This window comes from Panthera tigris, chromosome C1 (genome assembly GCF_018350195.1).
Source record: "Panthera tigris isolate Pti1 chromosome C1, P.tigris_Pti1_mat1.1, whole genome shotgun sequence".
Classification (NCBI taxonomy): domain Eukaryota; kingdom Metazoa; phylum Chordata; class Mammalia; order Carnivora; family Felidae; genus Panthera; species Panthera tigris.
In genome coordinates, this window is record NC_056667.1 from 157406497 (window position 1) to 157429896 (window position 23400).

Here is a 23400-nt window from a genome sequence, read left to right on the forward strand (position 1 = left end):
AAGGCCCTCTGGCGTCATTTGTGCCACCCGTCTTCTGCATTCTTTGTCCCAGTGATTCCATCCTTTTTTATATTGCTTCCTCTACCTAGAACACCATTGCCTCTCCCATCCCTAGTTTATTTGGCTTATTCTAATTCCTCCTTCATTCTGTAGATCTTAGTTTAAACATCGCTTCCTCAGGGGAGTCTTTTCTAGCTGTATTTGTTCTTATGATTTCTTACTTTTCCTATTATAGCCCATGGTGATGGCGGTAGTAGTCAGGGAGGGCTTTCTAATCTCAGGTGTGGATGATTTGTAATCGCCCTCTTACCCCCCACTCCTTCATTCAGTTACACCCTCTCTCGTCCTATTGAGAGGCACTGAAAGAGAACATACTTAACTTCGCAGGTCCTGTTCTTGTATATTGTTGTAAGTTAAGAGTTGAGTAAAATAATTTCATGGACTGAAACCTAAATTTAATGTATGGAAATTAAGTGCTGTAGAAACCTCTTCACTGATGAGTTTGACAAGTAGATGGTTAGTTGAAAAACTTGGTTAAAGTGAGGAAACATTAAAACAGGTTACATGCATGTATTAAACAGTGCATTTTTAACTAAAAACACAGAGATGCACGTTCATTCTCCAATCTGTTAATTTTGGGCAAAGCATTTTTAAATTTATTTATTATTATTTTTAAATGTTTTTGTTTATTTTTGAGACAGAGAGAGACAGAGCATGAGCAGGGGAGGGGCAGAGAGAGAGGGAGACACAGAATCTGAAGCAGGTTCCAGGCTCCGAGCTGTCAGCACAGAGCGCGATGCGGGGCTCAAACTCACAGACTGTGAGATCATGACCTGAGCTGAAGTCGGACGCTCAACCGACTGAGCCACCCAGGCGCCCCTGGGCAAAGCATTTTTAAGTTACAGTTTCATTGACTGGAGTTCTCCCTCATCTTTCTTACATGTACCACTTGTGCAAAGCATCATCTGTGGTTTCCAGTTTCATTTTCTTTAAAGTTAGAACATAAAGATCTTTGTGAATCCATCTGAGTGTAAAATCCTAGATTTTTATGATTTTTCTCCAAGATTTTTTAGCATATATGCTTATCCAGTCAGTTTTTGTTTCTGTTCATGTTAAATGTTCTTATTATAAAATTTGAATTAAATATATATAAACTGATGAAATATGAATGCATAAAGAGAGGTATTACAAAGCTTTTGAGAGACAAAAAAGTAACTGCCTAAGAAATGCTAAAAAATCTTGGGGTATTAGTATGTTTTATAGTAGGAATGGGGAGCTCGTTTGTCCAGTGAATCAGTTAAGTTGGAACAGGTTAAGAGAGCTAATGCATATATGCTGTAACTTCTAATAGTAAAGGTTTTGTACATGCCTAATCTTTCCCCACCCACAATAATGTATTTAAACCTTGAAGATTTTTTTAAAGGCTTAAGAAGTTTATTTATGTGTGTATCTTTCATTTTCAAAACACCGTGTTTGCTAAAAAACTATATGTATTTTTTGAATAGAAGAAAGTAACTAAATGCATATCACTTATACAGATTTGTTTGATAAGATGGAATAAGATTAATCTAAGAATAAAAATATTTTACTGATTAGAACTGAAGATACTGCATTATGTTGTTAAAATCAAGAAAATAATAAGGTTTTATGAACATATAGCTACCTCAGTATCATGTAATATGTCAGACAAGTGGTATAATTATTATAATGATGTACTAAGTATTCTGATAATGCTTCATTTAATTTCCTTAAGGTATGTGTCTTTTCCCCATTTTACAGATGGGGAAATTGATTCAGAGTATAAGTAACACACCATATGTCAGGCTGGAGTTTGAATTTAGATGTCCCGATACATAATCTGTATCATTGATAAAGTTTTTGTTTTGTTTTGTTTTGTTTTTAACTTATTTATTGCTGGGCTGTGTGTATCTGTTTTAGATGAAGAAAATAGTTTGCATGTGGTAGTGAACTGTGGAGAAGCATTACTGAAGAATAACACTTATTGGCCTCTTGTCAGTGATTTTATTAATATCCTTTCTCATCAAAGTGTGGCTAAGAGATTTTTGGAGGACCATGGTTTGTTAGTGACATGGATGAACTTTGTATCCTTCTTTCAAGGTATGAATTTTACTTTTTTTTAAGTTTTTAGTTTACAAAATGCCTAATGCAAAACTATCAAATAAGCTAATTAAAAGATAATAAGATACCATTCAGGTTACACGTGAAATGTCTCATTTTAATTAATATTTTTAAGTACTTTAATCAAGTGTTCATGAAAATATGTCAGAGTTATGAAAAATGTCAAATTATTAAAAAGGAAACAGGAGTGTAATTTTTTTTAGCACTTTAAACTGTTAATCTGGAAATTTCTAATCTATTCTCCAAGAAAGATTTATAACACTTTCATAAAATTTCAGTTACCATCAGTTAAAATAGTTTTGACTTTCTTATATAACATATTCAGTTATGTTGTAAAGGAGACAATTCCAAAGTGTTCCTAAGAAAACCTAGCTTGTAAAAACTTCCAAAAAGACTAGATTATTTTATTTTAAATATTTATTTATTTCTATACATACTGTGCCATTTATGCCATTTGTGTGCACTGAAGTGTTTGGTACTCAGAAGTATTTTACTTGACTTTTAATATGAATAGTTGCTTCCATTTGGCAAGGTTTATATCTGCTTTAATTTTTGCAAGGTATGAACTTAAACAAGCGAGAACTAAATGAGCATGTGGAATTTGAGTCTCAGACCTACTATGCTGCCTTTGCTGCTGAACTTGAGGCCTGTGCACAGCCAATGTGGGGGCTCTTATCACATTGTAAAGTTAGGGTATGTTGAAATATTTTTGTTAATTTCTGTCTTTACCTTTAAAAAAGTGATTTGAGAAAAATATTTGTGAAAACATTGGTTTGTTTACTCATATATACTAATGGACAATGTTTAATTGTGAATTCAGGTCTATGAAAGCTGACCTGAGACAGTAATTATTATTAGACAGGTAGGAGTTCATTATATTTTCAGATCTTTGCAGCCTTCCCTTACCATGTATATAGCCTTGCAGCTTTGTAAGTCTCCACATTCATTTTCATTGCTTCATTTTACCCATTATCAATTAATTGCCTGATGTTTCTTGTCTTTCAAGGAATGAGAATAGTTCTCAAGACAGTTTCCATTTTTAAGATTCCAAGCACAAAATTAGTACACATGTCATTCAGCTTCCAATTGTTTATGAAAGGAATCTTAAGAGTAGCATAGCAGCAACATAAATTCTTAAATTCTAGGATAAGAAAATGATCACTTGTAATTGCATGTGTGTGTGTCTTTGTGTACAAATATATATTTTACCTTTGCATTTTAAAGTATTGGTTTGATGGGTCTCCTGAATCCTTGGATAATCCAGAAAAATGGAATTCCCTGACCCTATTAAACTAAGAACTTGAATGAGATTTTGCCATATGGATCTCATGGAGACCAACCTGCCAACCTGTATCAGTAAGCATGCTGGACAAGATTTTATAGTGGGAATATTTTGAAGCCCTACATTCTGATCTTGGCTCTGCCTCTTTCTACTTAAGTCACTTGGTCAACTCATTTAAAACTATTTGAATGTCTCAGTCTTTTTCCTTATTTTTTAAAAAACAAAACAAAAGAAAATGGAAATGGAATACTAAAGTCTGCCCTTCTTCACAGGGTTATTATGAGGCTTTCCTCCATTATATTCGTTAAGTATATGGGTTCCTTTAAGCAGATTTATATTTTATCTCATGACTTCAGCTACTCTCCAAATGCACATGACTTACAACTTTGTTACTGTAGCCAGGTTCAAATTTCCAACAGCTCTGGTTATTCATGTGGATCTCCTTATATAGGTACATGAATTTTCTCAGGCCCCTAACTTTCTAAATTCATCTGCCCATACCGAGTCCTTTATGTCATTTAATGGTGTCTGAAAATATATAATTATCCAGCATGGATACTTTCTCTCCCTGCTGTGCCAGCTGTGTTCAGACTATAATAAGATACCATGAAATATCTCTTCTGTTCCAGAAGTTCTCCCTACCACTTCTTTCCTGTGTTTTATTTCTTCATATATTAAAAATAATCTAGGTTGTTAAGATAATTTCTTAACTGGTTCTTCTGAATTTAGATTCCACCTACTCTAATCTGTCCCAATACTTAAATTACTTTTCTAAGCTCTGTGCATATCTCTCCTTTGCTTAAAAATCATTAAAAGTTCTCATCTTTCTACAGGGGACATCTGTGTTTCCTATAGAGACACATAAGATCCTCCATCATAGGGGCACCTGAGTGGCTCGGTTGAGCACCTGATTTCGGCTCAGGTTATGATCTCATGGTTCATGAGTTTGAGCCCCACGTCAGGCTCTGGGCTGACAGCTCAGAGCCTGGAGCCTGCTTTGGATTCTGTGTATCCCCTTTTCTCTGCCCCTCCCCAACTCACTCTATCTATGTCTCTTAAAGATAAATAAACATTAAAACAAATTTGAAAAGATCCTCTATCATTTGCCCTTAACTTGTCTCTTATAATTCATCTTCCATCTATGCCCCTCTATCTATCTCCATGTCTTCATTGGATTGAATAGCATTCTTTTTTTTTTTTTTTGAGGGAGAGAAAGCGCGCGCGCACACACACGTGTGCACACACTTGGGGGAGGGGCAGAAGGAGAGGGAGAGAGAGAATCTTAAGTAGGTTCCATACCCAGTGCAGAGTTCCACGTGGGGCTCTATCTCACAACTGTGAGATCATGACCTGAGCTGAAGTTCGAGAGTTGGAGGCTTAACCGACTAAGCCACCAGGTGCCCCTGAATAGTGCATGCACTGTCTTTTCTTGATTCCTGTGCTTTTGTTCATGTTAGTCCCTTTTTTGGCTTATGCTCTCTTATTCTTTCTGCTTAGTCTTACATGAGAATCATCTGAGAAGCTTTAAAAATACATATGCCCAAGCCCCAGAGATTTTGATTTGATGTGCAGAAGGACCTTGGCAGTGATTCTAACCAGAGTGGAGAACCATTAGTATTAGCTCTTAGAAAATGCTACTCAGATGGTATATAATTTGCTCATTTAAGTTTTTTCAGTCAGGTTTATGATTTTAGTTTCTGTGTTTTCATTGTACTTTAATTTCCACTATAGCATTTATAAAAAAACTATTATATAATATGAGGTTCATTTGGTCATTCACTGAAAAAATGTTTGTTGAATGCTCTTCTTAGGCCTAGACACTATCTAGATTCTTGGGTTTTTGGTGTTGAACCATATAGGTATGGTTCTTGTTCTCATGGGGCAGTCTGACTGGGGAGATAGACATTAAGTAGGTAAACACACAGATGCATTTTGTAAGTGCTCTACAGGAAAATAACAGGTTGCTGTGAGAGTAATGAGTATGAGGACTAATTAGTCTTGTGCTCAAAAGAGAATTCTGGACTAAGGTTATAAGTTTTAGACCCTTGGTAATGTAGATGGTGTTCATCACTGGGGGATGGGATAAGATCAAGTAGGAGGAGAAGAGAAATGGACCCTGAAGAAAGAACTAACATTTGGCATCAGAGATAAGGGTGAGGAGAAAAACCAGAGGAACACTGATCATATAAACCAATAAAAGACAGCGATTCAGCAGGGAGGTTGATATGATGTTAATGTGAAAAGATCAGTATTTTGGGAGGACTGTATTTAGGATGAAACTGAATTATGAAGCTGGGGTTATGTTTATCTCTGATGATGAGAACTCATTGTTTCTAGACAGTAGTTTAATTTCCAGCTTTGGAGGTTAAGATTACAATGTGTTATGGTTCTCTTAACCTAAGAAGTGAAGAGAACAGAGAGAAAACAAGCTTATATTGTCCTGGTAGAATCTGAGAGAGTAGTTCCTCAGTTAAGGGAGTATTTAGTTCCTAAATAAGACATTCTCTTGAGGAGCACCCACACTATGTCAAACATTGTTATTCACACTATATTCTTTGCATTATATTCTTATCTAATCTTCATTGCATCTCTTATAAAGTAGATACTATCATCTCTTTCTCTTAAAATTTTAAAAAATGTTTATTTATTTTTGAGTGACAGAAAGAGAGACAGCATGAGCAGGGGAAGGGCAGAGAGAGAGGGAGACACAGAATCTGCAGCAGGCTCCAGGCTCTGAGCTGTTAGCACAGAGCCTAATGGGGGGCTTGAACTCCCAGACTGCAAGATTGTGACCTGAGCCAAAGTCAGACGCTTAACCGATTGAGCCACCCAGGTGCCCCTCATCTCTTTCAGAAAGAGAATAATGTTTATTGAACTAGAAGTTAAATAACTTCTGAAAGAAAGAGATATTCAGAAAAAGAATAATGTTTATTTAACTAGAAGTTAGATAACTTCTGAAAGAAAGAGATGATACTATTTACTTTATAAGAGATGTAATGAAGATTCGATAAGAATATAATGCGAAGAACATAGTGTGAAGAACAATGTTTGGCATAGAGTGACTTGCTCAAGTTCATACAGCTTTAAGTAGAAAACGAGTTTGAAAACAGATCCATCTGATTTCAGAAGTAGTACTCTTTACCATTTTGCTCTAATTGTTTCTTAAGCAAGAATGTCTAGAGCTTTGTTAGACTTTAGATACGTAAGCTAGAAGAAAGACCATTAATTAATGAAAAAAAATTAGCTATTTTGTTGTTTCTATTCTCTTATAAAATATAAAACTAAAGGATTAACAATGAAAAGAACTTTACCTGATAGCTGACTTTCTTTGTATGATTGCTCTAAATGCTGTTTGGTTCTTGAAAATGTAAAGGGCTAGTTAAACAAGTAATACTAGATTAATAACAGATAGATTGGTTAAAGGGATGGCACATTTCTAGCACCTTACTAATTTTTGCCTTCCTAACAGCACAAGTAAGTTGTAAAATCCCCATCTAGTGGCAACTTTAGGTTACTGCATGAGTCTGGCCATGACTCTGGAGCACTCAACTAAGTGCGTGTTAAGACATAGTGCTAGACTATGATATAGAGCATTTTACAAACATTATTCCATTTGCTTCTTTCACAGTACTAGGAAGTAGATAGTATTATGTCAATTTATGCGTATGGATGACGGACTCAAAAGATTATCAAGTAGTAAATCAACATGCACATGGGATGTTTTTGGGTGGATGTGTTAGTGGTGGGAGATGGGAGATGATCTGAACATGATTATTAAATATGATGTACTTAGAAATGGAATGAACTGGTCACCTTTTTAAAGCCTCTTAATGCATGCTTTCAGAGTTTTCTCCAGAAGGGCTATATCAGTTTATACTTGTGCCAAGAGGGTGTTATGATACACCTTTGCGCAAGCCCTTGATAAAATGGTAGAACATTTGGTTTTAAATGTTTCTTTATCCGTGACTTATCTGCCATGTTAGCTTGGTTATGACACATTATTTATGGTAACTTAAAAGTGCCATTAAAATTTTTTAGTAAGAAATAAGGGAACAAAATGTATAAAATAATATTTTTATAAAGATAAATTTCATATAGGGTAGATTAAAACAGGGTGAGACCTTGGCAAGGAAACTAGATAAATGATATTTGGTTTGGATGCTAGTGGAAATAAGAGTGGACCTACATGATAATATTAAGGAAGAATTAGCACGATAGGAGACTGAGCAGGGTGAAGAAGGCAACAACATGAGACTTTTAGCCTTCTTTAAAGGCACAGGATAATTTATATATATTAAAGATTTTAACCTATTTGACTTTGATGCTACCTGCACTTTTATTACACAGTAAGGCTCCAAAATGTCTGTTTTTCTTATAAAATGTATTTTTTAAAACTTTTTTTATTGAGATCAAATTTACACAATCTAAAATTAACTATTTTAACCATTTTAAAGTATGCAGATCAGTAATGTAGTATATTCACAAAGCTGTGCAACCATTACCAAAAATTCTCCACTAATCACCCCTCCTCCAAAGAAATGTCATACCTCTCAAACCCAAGTTCCTCTTATCTCCTGGAAACCACTGATCACCCATCTGTCTCTATAAATTTGCCTAATCTAGACATTTTATGTAAGTGGAATCATACAATATATTACTTTTGGTGTCTGGTTTCTTTCATTTAGCATAATGTTTTCATGGTCCAGCTATGTTGCAGCATGTATCAGTACTTCCATTTCTTTTCATAGCTGAATAGTAATCCAGTCCGTAGATATACCACATTTTACTTGTCCATTCATGGGTTGAGCTACTATGGATAATGTTGCTGTGAACATTGTATATAAGTTTTTGTGTGAACATATGTTTTTAATTCTCTTGTGTATGAGTGTAGAATTGTTTATCATATGGTAACTCTGTGTTTAATGTGGCCGCACCATTTTACATTTCCACCAGTAATGTATGAGAGTTCCAGTTTCTCCACATCCTTGTCAACACTTTTTATTTTTGCATTTAAAAAATTAGAGCCTTCCAGATAGGTGTGAAGTGACATCTCATTGTGGCTTTGATGTGTACTTTCCTAATAACTCATAGTATTGAGCATCTGTTCATGTGCTTATTAGCCATTTGTAGATCTGCTTTGGAGAAATGTCTGTTCAAATTCTTTGCTCATTATTATTATTTTTTTAAGAGAGGCTGTCATGATTTTTCCATTTAATAGTTGCCTATTTCACTGGATCTGTTTCTCCATAAAACATTACAATTTTCTTTCACAGTATCTTTATTTTAATTGGCACACATTTATCCTTTCTTCTTCTTAGCAAGCTAAGATATTTGTAGGCTGCTTATAGTACTTCTGTGTTCTGCCCTCTTTTTTTTTTTTTTTGTTTTTATTTTTTGTGGCAAATATACATAACATACAATTTAATCATTTTTAGGTGTGCAATTCATTGACATTAAGTACATTTTCAGTGTTGGGCCACCTTCACCATTATCTATTTCTAACACTCTTTCATCATCCCCAAAGAAATTGTATCAATTAAATGGTAACATTAGGGAACTTATAATATGTTTGGAATCTCTTCAAATGGAACCTGATATATAACACATAAAACTATTTCAGCTTTGATTCGTTTTCAAGTTGTGTTCTATAATTTTCATAATTGTCACTGGTTGTTAGTATTAATTTGTGAAAGGCTTTCTTAAAATTGCACATGTAGGTATTTTAAAAATATATGTTTTCCCATTATGTATACAATTTTTATGTATTACATATAATTTGAAGTTGAAAATATACATATTTATATACTGTAAAATTTAACTAACTTATTACTTTAGGAAACTCAAGAATACACCCGAAATGTTGTTAGATATTGCCTTGAAGCTCTTCAAGATTGGTTTGATGCTATTAACTTCGTAGATGAGGTATGTATATTTTTGGTATATATCGAGGCACTTAAGAAAAAAAGTGTTAGATCTCATTTAACACTAAAAATAATATGGGGTAAGGGAAAGATGTTGAAATGAACATAGTATCCTTAGGTTTAAAAAAAGAAATGGGAGATCAGTTCTTTGACATTTAGGAGATTGAGGAGTGCACTGATCATACTTGCTTATTTCCTAGAGAAGGGCATGATTTCTTTTTCTATTATTAAATGTACATGTCTCCATATTTCTCAGGAGTGAAAATTAGTTTTATGTAGAGGGGTAAAAGTGACAGTGCAAATGTGAATAGGGTGGGGGACATTAATGGAAAGGGTGTTACAACTTTATTAATTGGTCAGTGTTCTTCTGTGGGCTTGAACAAAGGTGATTGTTATTAATAATAAACTGAGAAGAGTTGGCACGGAACATACTCTGTATGAATTAAACAAGGGTTTGCTTGTAATTAGCCAAGTTTCCTATCAGAAGCCCCTTTTATTTCTCTTATGAAGTGAGTTCAGAATATGCCATATACATAAGGAGGACCATGTTTCAGACAACTCCAGCTCCCCCATCTGATTTCTAAATCCTGGGCAGAATAGAACTCTTGCTATCTTTGTGTGTGTGTGTGTGTGTGTGTGTGTGTGTGTGTGTGTGTGTGTGTGTGTGTGTGTGTGAGGGGGGGTGGGGTGGGGGTAGTTTTCTTTTTCTTTGCTTTTTTAAAAAAAATTTTGATATAGTCATAGACTTATTGAAAAGTTGGAGTGGAGTACAAAGAACTTTGTTTTCTTGATCCGTTTGACAGTTAAGTTGTTGACTTGATGCCCTTTATGCCCAAATACTTTAGTGTGTATTTCCAACAAACAAGGACATTTCTCTTATATAACCAGATAAAACTGTAAATATTAGGAAATTAACATTAATATATTATTACTGTTTAAGTGTTAGAACTCAATCATGTTTTATAAATTGTCCAGTGTTGTCCTTTATAGCAAAAGGATCCCATTCTGAATCTCACATTGCATCTAGTCATCATGTCTCTAGTCTCCTTCTGGAGCAGTTTCTCATTCTGTCTTTGCCTTGAAGGATAGTAACATTTTCAAGAGTATGGTTGGTTTAGTTATTTTGTAGAACATCTCTCGGTCTGGGTTTGTCCCATGATTAGATTCAGATTGTGCCTCCACAGAACCCCTCCTCCTTTCAACCTGCTTTACTCCTTTGCCCCTCTAGGATTAGTTGGGCAGCTGGAGCATCTTTCAATACAGTTCTCATTGTTATTTGAAACTTTAGGAAGTATGTTGAAATAGTAGCATCACTAAGATAACACCTTGATTGAAGGAGGGGAAAACTCTCTTACACATAGAGGGTTATGAAGTACTTTAACATGAAATTAATAGTTGAGCTTAGGGGTGGAGTTAAGGACAGTTAGAATCATGTAAGGTATGTAGGGCAGCTGAACTTCAGGAAATAGTACATTTGTTTTTCACACAAGTATTTTAGGAATATATTGAATATTATAAAGAATTTAAATAGATTTTTAATAGAAGAGAAAATAAGTTTAGAACTTAAGAAATCACATAGAATGGTATGTTTTTAATGGTGTTTTCGAAGGTTTTTGTTTCTTAAAAGTGCTTTGACAGATTTGTTCCTCAAAACAGCCCTGTGAAGTAGAGAAGGTATTATCTTCCTCTTTTTTTTTTTTTTTTTTGGTAGATGTAAAATGGAGATGCAAAGATAGTAAATCACTTGCCTGTAGTTACATAACAAATTACTGGTAGTTCTCAGTCTAGAACCCACATCTCTCAACTCCTTGTCTGGTAGTATTTCAGTGATGCTGACTATTGGCAGTGGAAAGAGCTATGGGTCAGACAGGCCCAAGTGTAAATTGTGGCTCAGCCACAAACCAATGAGCTATGTGATCCTAGATAGGTTTTTAAAAATTATTTTTAATTTTTTTTACATTGCAAAATCCATCTCCTCATCTGTTTATTGAAGGTAATATTAGTAGTCAATGAGGATTGAATAAGAGGCACATTTTACATTTGTGATAAATATTTCTTTTACCATCCTTGTTCGTGGATGTCAGAAGTTATTGGGGTAATATAGCACAGATTAAATAAATACTTTTTGAACTGAATTAAGTCAGATCAGTCATATAGAAACAAGGGATAGGGGGTGCCTGGGCGGCTCAGTTGGTTAAGCATCCATCTCTTGATTTTGGCTCAGGTCATGATCTCACAGTTCATGGGTTCGAGCCCCATGTTGGGCTCTGCACTGACAGTGTGATATCTCCTTGGGATTCTCTCTTTCCCTCTCTCTCTGCCCTTCCCCAAATCATGCTCATGCTTGTGCTCTTTCTCTCACTAGAATGCAAAGTTCTTTGATATATACCGTACTAAGCTTTCTTATGGAGGCTGTGTTTTCATTGCTGATATGGGGAGCATCTCACCCAGCTTGTGAAGGCACATAGGCCCTTCACTTGTACGTCACTTTTAGGACTGTGATAGAACCTCTTACCACTCTGAATATAACAGTGGAGTCCAGACTGGCTCTTCAGTTCACTATTTGTTAACTGTAGGAAGTTATTTCCAAGCTTGAATTTCCTTACTTATAAAATGAGAACATTAATAGTTTCTACTCCCTAGGGTTCTTCTGAGGATTAAATGAGGTAATGTGAATATGGTCAGCTGTGATTATTGTTCTTACTACTGTCATCATGTTTGGTATGCATGCATTTGAAGATTCCCAAATAGGCTAATTGTAAAAGGAGATCTGTTCCATCCCTTGTTCAATGCTGGATGCTTCAGAGGATTCAGAGTTGAGTAGTATGTAGTTTCTGCCTTCAGAAACTTGCATTTAGGTGTGTAAAATGGAATTAATTTTATCTTTTATCTATACAGGATTTTTTTTAAAGCTATATCTTCTAAAATTTTAAGTTTTGGTTAAAAAGGTTCAGGAATAAATCAAGGTGAAAGTGTGGTTTTAGCATTTTGAAACCTTCTTTGAACTTGTATAAAACATGCTTCAACTTGTGGATTTTGTTTGTTTATTCTAGCCAGCACCTAACCAAGTCACTTTTCATCTGCCCCTTCATCGTTACTATGCTATGTTTTTGAGTAAGGTAAGACTATCATTAAGCAATTCTGGTATTTTTTTTTTAATATTGGGAAATAAGTATTGAATTAGTAACTTGTTTTTTTTCAAAATTTTTAGGCTGTGAAATGTCAAGAACTAGATTTGGATTCTGTTTTACCTGATCAGGAAATGTTAATGAAACTAATGATTCACCCACTCCAAATTCAAGTATGTATTCAGGGTTTAAAAAGTTCTAAATTGAGGGACTCCTGGGTGGCTCAGTTGGTTAAGTGTCTGACTTCAGCTCAGGTCATGATCTCTTTGTGGGTTCGAGCACCACATTGGGCTCTGTGCTGACAGCTCAGAGCCTGGATCCTGCTTCGGATTCTGTGTCTCCCTCTCTCTCTGCCCCTCCCCGCTCACACTGTGTCTCTCTCTCAAAAATAAACATTAAAAAAAAAAAAAAAAAGTTTTGAATTCCTCAGTTAAGTGATTCTTCTTTATTTTGTTTTTATGTTTTACATTGTTGTTATAGCCAAAATGTTTGAAAAGCTTTTTTTTTATACTTGGTTATTTTTGCCAGATTATATTTTGGTGTTTTTTGTTCTGTGAGATTTACAATGAGTTTTAATTTCCCCAGAAATTCTTTTCACCATATTTTAGGGAAGTTTTTAACATACTATGGCATTGTTTTGAGAGGAGATGCAAAAGAGTTCTAGCATTAGTGCTATTTCTATTTTACTAAAACCATGTTGTTTGGGGTAACTTAGCTACTTGATTCTTAGTTTCCGAATCTGGAAAATGAGAGGAGAGAAAAGAGAGAAGAATATTTCTGCATAAGCACCATGGTTTCTTTCAGTTCTAATACTATAATTTTATGGGCCAATCTTTTATATACAGTACAGGGACGTGTGTTTCAATTTATTTTTCCTGGAAATTTTAGATTTATAAGTATTATTGAACTTTAACACTGGGGGTAGGAACAAGTAAGAGATGAAGTTGATACAGGACACAAATTCATGAAGAATTAAACATTAAAAAAAAAAATTGTTCTAATCTGACCTTCTCTTACCTGCCAGTTACTTGAAAGATGACTAATTTAGGTTGAAGGTTGAGTTAGGGTACATTAAAGATATAGATTATATTTATTTATTGGAGCAATTAACTTTGTTTTATGCTTATTTATGCTTATTTGTGTGTTTCTTTAAGCATTATGTAAGTTTTTTTTCTTGAGAAACAAAGAGTTAAATGTAAGTGTCATTGATTCCTCATGAAAGATTTCATTTAAAATTGTTATAAATGTATCCAGGCATCATCATACTAACTCATGTATAAACTCCAAAAGAAGGGATTGTATAAAGCATAATGATCACTTAAAAATTTCAAAGTATGTATTTGAATAGAATATTTTAAACTAACATGGGGCAGAATGTCAGGCTTATTCTATGATTAAATTACAAAATACTTTGAACTGATTATTCAGTATAACATGATTTTTATAAAGATTGAATCTAGAACACTTCTTTGTCCAGTTTACTTAATTTTTATTTTACTAGGCAAGTCTTGCTGAAATCCACAGCAATATGTGGGTAAGAAATGGTCTACAAATCAAAGGACAAGCTATGACCTATGTCCAGTCTCATTTCTGTAATTCCATGATTGACCCTGACATTTACTTACTGCAGGTAAGCCAGTTTGATAATGCAGATATTATACTTTAGAAGTTTCTCATTTGTACCTGCAGCAGTTAGTTGATAGAGGTGACTCGATGACATGAAGAGGTCAGTGCTATTGAAAGAATTTACTACTAAAATTTTCCAGGAGAAGGGGACATGCCATGCCACAGCAGAACCACAGGAAGCATTAGTCTTTGGTCAAGAGGCAGGAACAAGGGGGAAATCCTAGAGCGGGACCTTTTGGGGGGTATCCACAGAAAGGGCAAGGCAAGGCAGGGGAAGCAGTTGAGAATTGGCTAATTTGAATAGATTCTGGTGGGCTTTGGGGCATTGGGGCTGTCCCCAGCTACCTCGCCATGGGTTGTTTCAGGGCAGGGAGAATATTGGCTTGGTGTGTGACAGTTAGATAAAGGGGGGTGATTGACTTATCTGTAAGAGGCTTGTCCCCAGGAAGTTGTTTACTGTTTTTAGGAATATATTTAAGAATGTTTCTTGTCTTTAGCTAGCCCAGAGAGGGGTGGTCTCTCCCCTGTCTGTAAGTGCCCCCCACATTGCCAAAACGTCATAAGACATAGGAAACTAACAAGCCACATGATTAGTACAAGAAGTAAAACTGAATATTGAGAGATAAAGTTTCTGGGTTTTTTTGTTTTTTGTTTTTTTGTCTTTTAAAGGTTTGTGCTTCTAGACTTGACCCAGATTATTTTATTTCATCTGTCTTTGAAAGGTGAGCATAATTTTTATCAAGACCGGTATTAGGAAGTATTTGGAATTTAAGTTGATTTTGTTTTAACTTAAAAAAAATCTGTCTCAAATATTTCTTATTATAGATTTAAGGTAGTGGATTTGTTGACAATGGCTTCACAACATCAAAACACAGTACTTGATGCAGAGCATGAGAGATCGATGTTAGAAGGCGCTCTTACATTTCTTGTGATTCTTTTAAGTCTTCGTTTACATTTAGGTAAAAAGCACTCCTACTAATGCTTGGGTATTAAGTATTCTCTCTTTCCTCCCCTCTCCCTGTGGTAGTAACTGGCTTATGGAAAAAAGAAAAGGATTTGGATATATTTAAATACTGTTTCAAACTCTTGACTTGTACAATTGCTACTCCTTTCATAATATCCTTTAAAAAACCCTTTACTTAAGGGAGCTGCAAACAGCAGGTTAGTTAAACTGGTTATATTTGGGGCATTGCATTCTTTGCTCTTTAATTTTTGAAGCATCTCATTTTTGTTAAAACAGCTTAATAAAAAGTGTGGTAAGTGGTTTTTTTTTTTTATAATTTACGTATATTCAGATTAACTAATTTCCTTTTTAATTGTTTTAGGAATGTCTGATGATGAGATACTCAGGGCAGAGATGGTAGCCCAGTTGTGCATGAATGACAGGACACACAGTTCATTGCTGGACCTCATATCCTTTTAAAGGCTTAAGTTTCTGTTAATTATAGAGTCTAAATGATAAGTAATTTTTATGGGTTAAAGATCCATCACTTTTGTGATGAAAAAATATTTTTGGAGTTGAAAAAAACCTTTAACTGTTCAAGTGTGTTTCCAGGGCTAGTTGGCAGATATTTTTGCCTCTCTCTGTCACTGCTCAGGGAGCTCTTGTTAGCCGTGGTTACACTTCTGAACTGATGGCTCTGGGCAACCCAGGATCTGACCTTCTAGGACCGTGTTCGTGAAAGGAGGCTGGACACTTGGTAAAAGGCAGCAAAGTCTACGTTATCTGTATATCTAGGTTGGAATTCTTGGTTAAAATTTATAGGTTTACCTTATAATTATTACCAGGGTTTTAAACATTTTAAGAATTTTTTTCTTAGAATTCAATCTTAAACCAAGAAGTTTTTGAGGGGAAGGACTATCGTCTATAAACTTTAAAAACTTATGGTTCTTTGTATAGGACAGAGCATACAACAGACACTTTATTATTTTTTAAGTTGTTAATAAAATTTTAGACAAAGATTTTGTTATTTTGTGATAAAAATTTATTTTATAAATTTTGGACTAAGTTTACTTTGTATATTATGAATACGTTTGGAATAATTGGCTGACATTTTGTGAAATAACTCCTATGGAATGCCATTTGATAACCTTGAAGATTTTCATAAGCAAGCAATTTGATATTGTTTGATGATTTCATTCAACTATTCTATAATGTGTATCAATGCTGTAACAGCAGAGGCATTCCTCTGTAACTTTGAATTTTGAAAAGTTAATTGATTAATGTGAAATCAGTGGGAAAGGATCTTTGTGGTTTCCTGGCTTACTTCTTTTTAAAACTTTGTTTAGCATCTTTTTTTTCTCTCTCTCTCTCTCTCTTTTTTTTTTTTTTTTTTTTGGAGGATGGCATTTTGTGTTTTTGGAAAAATAATCTTTGCTCATAAAAATATTGGCTAATTTTTAGCATACTGTTTTTGATTCTCTAAGGGAGAATATAACATTATTTGTAAAATGATGAAAATGGAGGTGCGCCTGGGTGGCTCAGTAGCTTGAGCATCCGACTCTTGATTTTGACTCAGGTCATGATCCCAGTGTTGTGGCATCGAGCCCCGTGTCAAGCTCTGTGCTGAACATGGAGCCTACTTAAGATTCCCTCTCTCCCTGGGCTCCTCTCATGTGTGCTCGCTCTCTGAAAACAAAAAAGAAAAAAAAAGAATGGAGATTAATTTTATAAGCTTTTTTTTTTTTTTCATTTCTTAAAATTTGGTTAATTTGTTTTGGGGAGAAATAAACTTGGGAACTACTTTAGCATATAAGCTAGAAGTAGGCTTGTAGGTTAAAAATATTTTAAAAATTCACAATTAATAAAAAGTTACTGAACTCTTGTGTTATATAGCCCTCTTGTGGCCAGTATTACATATTACAGCCAATTACTCTTAACAAAAATAGAAACTAGAGTACCTTGGTAATTTTATAAAGCTGGCTTTTAGGCATTAATTTTTTTTCTTGACACATACATCATATTCCAGAAAATCCAAATCCCAAAAGTGGTATTATTCCAGGCAGTTACAGCTTTGAATCAGTTTTATCAGCTGTAGCTGACTTTAAGGCTCCTGTTTTTGAACCTGGAGGTTCTATGCAGCAAGGCATGTATACTCCTAAAGGTACGTTTATATACGTAAATATATTTTTTCAGAAATGGTTTTCTGAAGGTAAGTTGTGTACGTAAAGAAAACATTTTGCTTTTTATTTATTTGTCTTTGAGTTATTCCTCAATTTTCTTATAGATGTGTGTTTGTTTTTTTATGGTATATGGTGATATTGCTTCTATTTATTTACAAATCTATGGTTTTATGTTACAGGAAACCTTCTTAGATGACTCTGAATTAGAAAAGGAACTTTATATATGAATTCTAGTTCATTTTTATATGTGAATGAGCTGTAAATGAACCAGAAATTATAAAACAATGTATATTAAAATTTTTTTTAAATCTATTCTCCAAGTTTGATTTTGAAATAGTTCTCACTACCCAAAATTTAACTTGAAACAGTTAAAATTAAAATCCAGATACGATACTGATTACATTTTCCTACATCCTATGTAAATACATAAAATCTTTTCCTTAAGTGGTTGGTTTTCCAAGGTTTTCTCCTTAGCTTCATAGATGACATGCTTGCCAAGCGCCACAAGTAGTGAAGTCTTCATTCACAGTCTTGTCCTTTTCACTTTCACGTGTTCACTAATCTAAGTTAAAAGTTTGAAGGAAGTACCACTTACATGCTTCTTGACTTCCTCAACACTCATTGTCTAGCTGAAAAACTGATGCCCATGTTGAAGGTGTGAATAACATGTACTGTTTGGCAAAATCCAGCAGGATAAGCCTTATTATGTGGGATTTTTCCGGGAGTTTGCAATGGTGAATCCAGAGTCTCTGGTTGCAGTGTGTATTCCATTAAAGGAAAACCACAGTGTTTCTCTGTTGTAGAGAACTTCTCAGGTGGAGCTGTATCACATAGTACACTGCTTATTATGGTGTGAGGATTACCTCTGTCCTAGTCACTTGCGGTCCTTATAAAAAACACGGGTTCTTGTGCCTCACCTCAGTCTGTTCTCATCAGGATCTCTCGGGATGGATTCTGGGAATCTGCTTTTTTAATAAGCTTTGAAGGTGATTGTCATGCACAGGAAAGTTTGAGACACTGAGATCGAGCATTGGGCTTTTGAAGATTAGATTAACTGGTTTGTGTGATGTTTGGATTTGACATCTTATTTGTAAAAATGAGAGAGTTGGGGTAGATGAGTACTTTTAAAGCTTTTTAAAAAGTGGTTGAAATAAGCCTTTAGTTTTGGGCAACTAAACCTTAACTAAATCTGTTATACAAAACCAATAAAAGCAAACCTGCTCTTGTTAAAGTGGGTGCAGGTAGTAGACGTGGCTTCTCGACTGTTTTGTCATCTCCTTGCTCTTGAAGTGGCCCCAGGTACACTTGTGTGGGAATCCACAGAACACTAAAGCCTGCCAGACTAGTTAATCACTAACAGTTTCCTTCTATTGCTGTGGTTTTATTCTGATAAAAGCATTGGCATTTTAGTTGTACAAAGTAATAGATTAAAAAGTGAAGGACAATAAATGATAATAGAAATAAGAACAAAGGTCTTTGTGAAGGCCTATCTTAAGGATCTTAAGTCATACTTAGGATAATTTAAGACGAATGAATAGTCTGTTACATGAAAATAGGGACAATTGTTAACAGTTTCTTATGCCAGGAAATTGGAATTACAGTAGATATGTAGACAGAAGCTTAAGCTTCTTACTGTTTTCAGATGTTAAGAATTCTGCTAGGATGAGATGTGAAAAAATGATCTAGGAAAGATAATACTCTTAAGGCAATGGTTTCTGAAATTATTATTTGCAGGCCATGCTGTAGATTTTTTCTACATCTAAATACCATCTCTGTTACTGTATACATAGTATGCTGTATTTTCTTGAGTGGATTCACTTCTTTAAATTTCACCTCATGCTAAGCATGATTATGAAATCATGGGTTTTATATGCAATGTACAAGTTCTTAATACATGTTAATATAATTGTATAATTGTTAAAAGCTTTGCGCACTTAAAATCATCTTGTATACCACCACTTGTACACATTCCACACATGGGGTAATGGTTCCTAATCACTTCTACAAACCAAAAATATTACAAAGACTCTTGAAAATCAATAGCTCATTAATTTTTTGATCTAGCTTTCACATTTTTATCTTTGAACGTTTTCAAATTTGTTAATGTGTTTTTTTCTTACATTCTATTGGCACTTTACAAAAAAAAAAACATGAACTAAACTTTTATGGTGAAGCATTATCACATTGTAATACATTTTTTTTTCTCACTAGTTCTTACTGAAGTTAAAAGAATATTCATAATGATGAAATTATGATTTTTAAGACTTAGAAAAGTAGTTATGATATCAAGCTTATTAAAGCAAATATATGATCCAATTAAACTATCCCATCTTATAAATTTAAAATATACTTAAATGTAATTAGTCATCAGAAATTGACCTTGTTCCTGAGAAGTCAGTGTTTTGTTTCTACTTTCTTTTGAATAATAGCTGAAGTCTGGGATCAGGAGTTTGACCCCGTCATGGTCATTCTTCGAACAGTTTACCGTAGAGACGTGCAGTCTGCAATGGACAGATATACAGCATTGTAAGTCTGTTATGCTAGTATAAAATGGATATTTTATATTTATGTAGAAAAACTTTAGTTATAACACAAATGTTATATGCAGTGATTAAAGTATACTCTCAATCTTTAGAGGAGAAAATAATATTTTAAGATTTAAAAAAAATCTGCCATATATTTATGGTCTCAAGATCTTGATCCAAAATCTGATAAATATTATAATGTCACAAATAGACTAAAAAAATAACAAACTTATTTAGTTGCTGTTTGACTGGTGGAATGCAAAACTTGGTTTTGTGTTGTTCTGCTTTCACACCAGTAGAGGAGGCACAAGTTAAGAGAATAAAATTATCTGATCTCAGAGATGATGGGTATCTACCAAAAGTTTCATAATATTGCTGTGTTTTTCACAACTGGGAAAATAGCCAAAGAAAAATGAATTTTATTTGTAAATATTTAACAAAGTGGTTTAAAATGTTGATGATTGCAGAAAAAAGTTTTGAAGAATATCTTTTTAATGAAGTATTCATTTTTGTTATTGTTATAGACTATTTTTTAATGTATTGTTTCCACCAATTTTTAAACCTTAATGTTATATTGCTGAACATCATATGATACCATGTTTTATCTGTGCTTTTCTTTTTTTATTAGGTTTTTTTAAGTTTTTTTTTTGTTGTTGCTGAAGTTTTTATTTTATTTTACATATTTTTAAAAATTTATATCCAAATAGCATATGGCACAGCAATGATTTCAGGAATAGATTTCTTAATGCCCCTTAACCATTTAGCCCATCTCCTCTCCCACAATCCCTCCAGTAACCCTCTGTTTGTTCTCCATATTTAAGAGTCTCTTCTGTTTTGTCACCCTCCCTGTTTTTATATTATTTTTGCTTCCCTTCCCTTATGTTCATCTGCTTTGTATCTTAAAGTCCTCATATGAGTGAAGTCATATGATATTTGTCTTTTCTCTGACTAATTTTGCTTAGCATAACACCCTCTAGTTTCAGCCACATAGTTGCAAATGGCAAGATTTCATTCCTTTGGATTGCTGAGTAATACTCCATTGCATATATACACCACATCTTCTTTATCCATTAATCCATTGATAGATATATGGACTCTTTCCATACTTTGGCTATTGTTGATAGTGCTGCTATAAACATGGGGGTGCATGTGTCCCTTCGAAACAGCATACCTGTACCCCTTGGATAAATACCTAGTAGGGCAATTGCTGGGTCGTAGGGTAGTTCTATTTTTAATGTTTTGAGAAAGCTCCATATTTTCCAGAGTGGCTGCACCAGTTTGCATTCCCACCAGCAGTGCAAAAGAGATCCTCTTTCTCTGCATCCTCACGAACATCTGTTGTTGCCTGAGTTGTTAATGTTAGCCATTCTGACAGGTGTGAGGTGGTATTACATTGTGGTTTTGATTTGTATTTCCCTAATGATGAGTGATGTTGAGCATTTTTTCATGTGTCATTGGCCATCTGGATGTCTTCTTTGGAGAAGTGTCTATTCATGTCTTTTGCCCATTTCTTCACTGGATTATTTGTTTTTTGGGTGTTGAGTTTGATAAGTTCTTTATGGATTTTGGATACTAACCCTTTATCTGATATGTCATTTGCAAATATCTTCTCCCATTCTGTTGGTTGCCTTTTAGTTTTGCTGATTGTTTCCTTCGCTGTGCAGAAGCTTTTTATTTTGATGAGGTCCCAATAGTTCATTTTTACTTTTGTTTCTCTTGCCTCTGGAGATGTGTTGAGCAAGAAGTTGCTGTGGCCAAGGTCAAAGAGGTTTTTGCCTACTTTGTCCTTGAGGATTTTGATGACCTCCTGTCTTACATTTAGGTCTTTCATCCATTTTGAGTTTATTTTTGGGTATGGTGTAAGAAAGTGGTCCAGGTTCATTCTTCTGCATGTCGCTGTCCAGTTTTCCCAGCACCACTTGCTGAAGAGACTGTCTTTATTCCATTGTATATTCTTCCTGCTTTGTCAAAGATTAGTTGGCCATACGTTTGTGGGTCCATTTCTGGGTTCTCTATTCTGTTCCATTGATCTGAGTGTCTGCTGTTGTGCCATTATCTGTGCTTTTCTGAAGCATATGTTAAATATTTTAAAAACAAATTTTATTTATTTATTTATTTATTTATTTATTTATTTATTTATCTATCTATTTATTTATTATTTTTAAAAATTTACATCCATATTAGTTAGCATATAATGCAACAATGATTTCAGGACTAGAGTCCTTAGTGCCCCTTACTCATTTAGTCCATCCCCCCCTCACAACCCCTCCTGTAACCCTCAGTTTGTTCTCCATATTTGTGAGTCTCTTCTGTTTTGTCCTTCTCCCTGTTTTTATATTATTTTTGTTTCCCTTATGTTCATCTGTTTTGTCTCTTAAAGTCCTCATATGAGTGAGTCATATGATTTTTGTCTTTCTCTGACTAATTTCACTTAGCATAATATCCTCCAGTTCCATCCACGTAGTTGCAAATGGCAAGATTTCATTCTTGTTGATTGCTGAGTAATACTCCATTGTATATATATACCACGTTTTCTTTATCCATTCATCCATTGATGGACATTTGGGCTCTTTCCATACTTTGGCTATTGTTGATAGTGCTGCTATAAACATGGGGGTGCATGTGTCCCTTTGAAACAGCACATCTGTATCCCTTGGATAAATGCTTAGTAGTACAATTGCTGGGTTGTAGGGTAGTTCTATTTTTAGTTTTTTGAGGAACCTCCATACTGTTTTCCAGAGTGGCTGCACCAGCTTGCATTCTCATAAAAACAAATTTTAAGTGATGTAAATGTCTTTGATCTTGAGAAAGTATTTGTCAAAGTTTAAGTGTAGATATTAGGTATAATTGAAACTTCTTTTTTGCCAAGACAGTGTAGTAATAGATACATGTTGAATTTATGATCCATCAGAGACCTATCTGAAGAAAGTTTATAGTATAGAATTTTAGTATACCCTTCCTACCCCCTAGAAAACAAAAACAAAAAACAACGCATAGTTCAGCCATCAGCATCTCTCTTTACCTTTCTTTAAAACCCTTGAAGAGGGGCGCCTGGGTGGCGCAGTCGGTTAAGCGTCCGACTTCAGCCGGGTCACGATCTCACGGTCTGTGAGTTCGAGCCCCGCGTCGGGCTCTGGGCTGATGGCTCGGAGCCTGGAGCCTGTTTCCGATTCTGTGTCTCCCTCTCTCTCTGTCCCTCCCCCGTTCATGCTCTGTCTCTCTCTGTCCCAAAAATAAAATAAACGTTGAAAAAAAAAATTAAAAAAATAAAAAAAATAAAACCCTTGAAGAGGTAGTCTCAGGTTCTCTGTACTCTGGTTTCTTAACAACTTCTTTTTATATGGTTTTGTACCTATTTGTTTACTTGTAGGCTTTTACTAGACTCTTAGTTCCTTGAAGGAAGATATTTTTGTCTCTCCCTTTACATCTTTAGTGCTTATTTCAGTGCTGGCACATAGTAGGCATTCAGAATATATTCGTTGAATAAATAAATTGGAGTAGTTCATCTTGAAAAAAGATGGACGGGAGGAAGCATTTGCATGGAAAGCCTAATGTGACATAAACACTGTGGTCTTAAGTGGCTCTGCCTTTTTCAGGGGGTGGTAGTGGTGGCTAGTCATTTGAATATATAAAGAGTATGTATATAGTAAATTTTA

General features: G+C 34.6%; 1 protein-coding gene across 4 annotated transcripts in view; it reads left to right on the top strand.

Annotated features, from left to right (window-relative positions):
- UBR3 (ubiquitin protein ligase E3 component n-recognin 3) overlaps window positions 1-23400 on the top strand; it is a 234227-nt gene that overhangs the window by 82457 nt on the left and 128370 nt on the right. For all 4 annotated transcript variants that reach the window (XM_042994657.1, XM_042994658.1, XM_042994660.1 and 1 more), the window contains exons 9-19: window positions 1939-2118; window positions 2699-2832; window positions 9257-9343; window positions 12396-12461; window positions 12554-12643; window positions 13972-14100; window positions 14766-14818; window positions 14922-15055; window positions 15422-15507; window positions 17059-17200; window positions 19649-19745. In XM_042994657.1, the coding sequence (XP_042850591.1) occupies window positions 1939-2118; window positions 2699-2832; window positions 9257-9343; window positions 12396-12461; window positions 12554-12643; window positions 13972-14100; window positions 14766-14818; window positions 14922-15055; window positions 15422-15507; window positions 17059-17200; window positions 19649-19745 (1198 nt within the window). The remainder of the gene's footprint in view (window positions 1-1938; window positions 2119-2698; window positions 2833-9256; window positions 9344-12395; window positions 12462-12553; window positions 12644-13971; window positions 14101-14765; window positions 14819-14921; window positions 15056-15421; window positions 15508-17058; window positions 17201-19648; window positions 19746-23400) is intronic.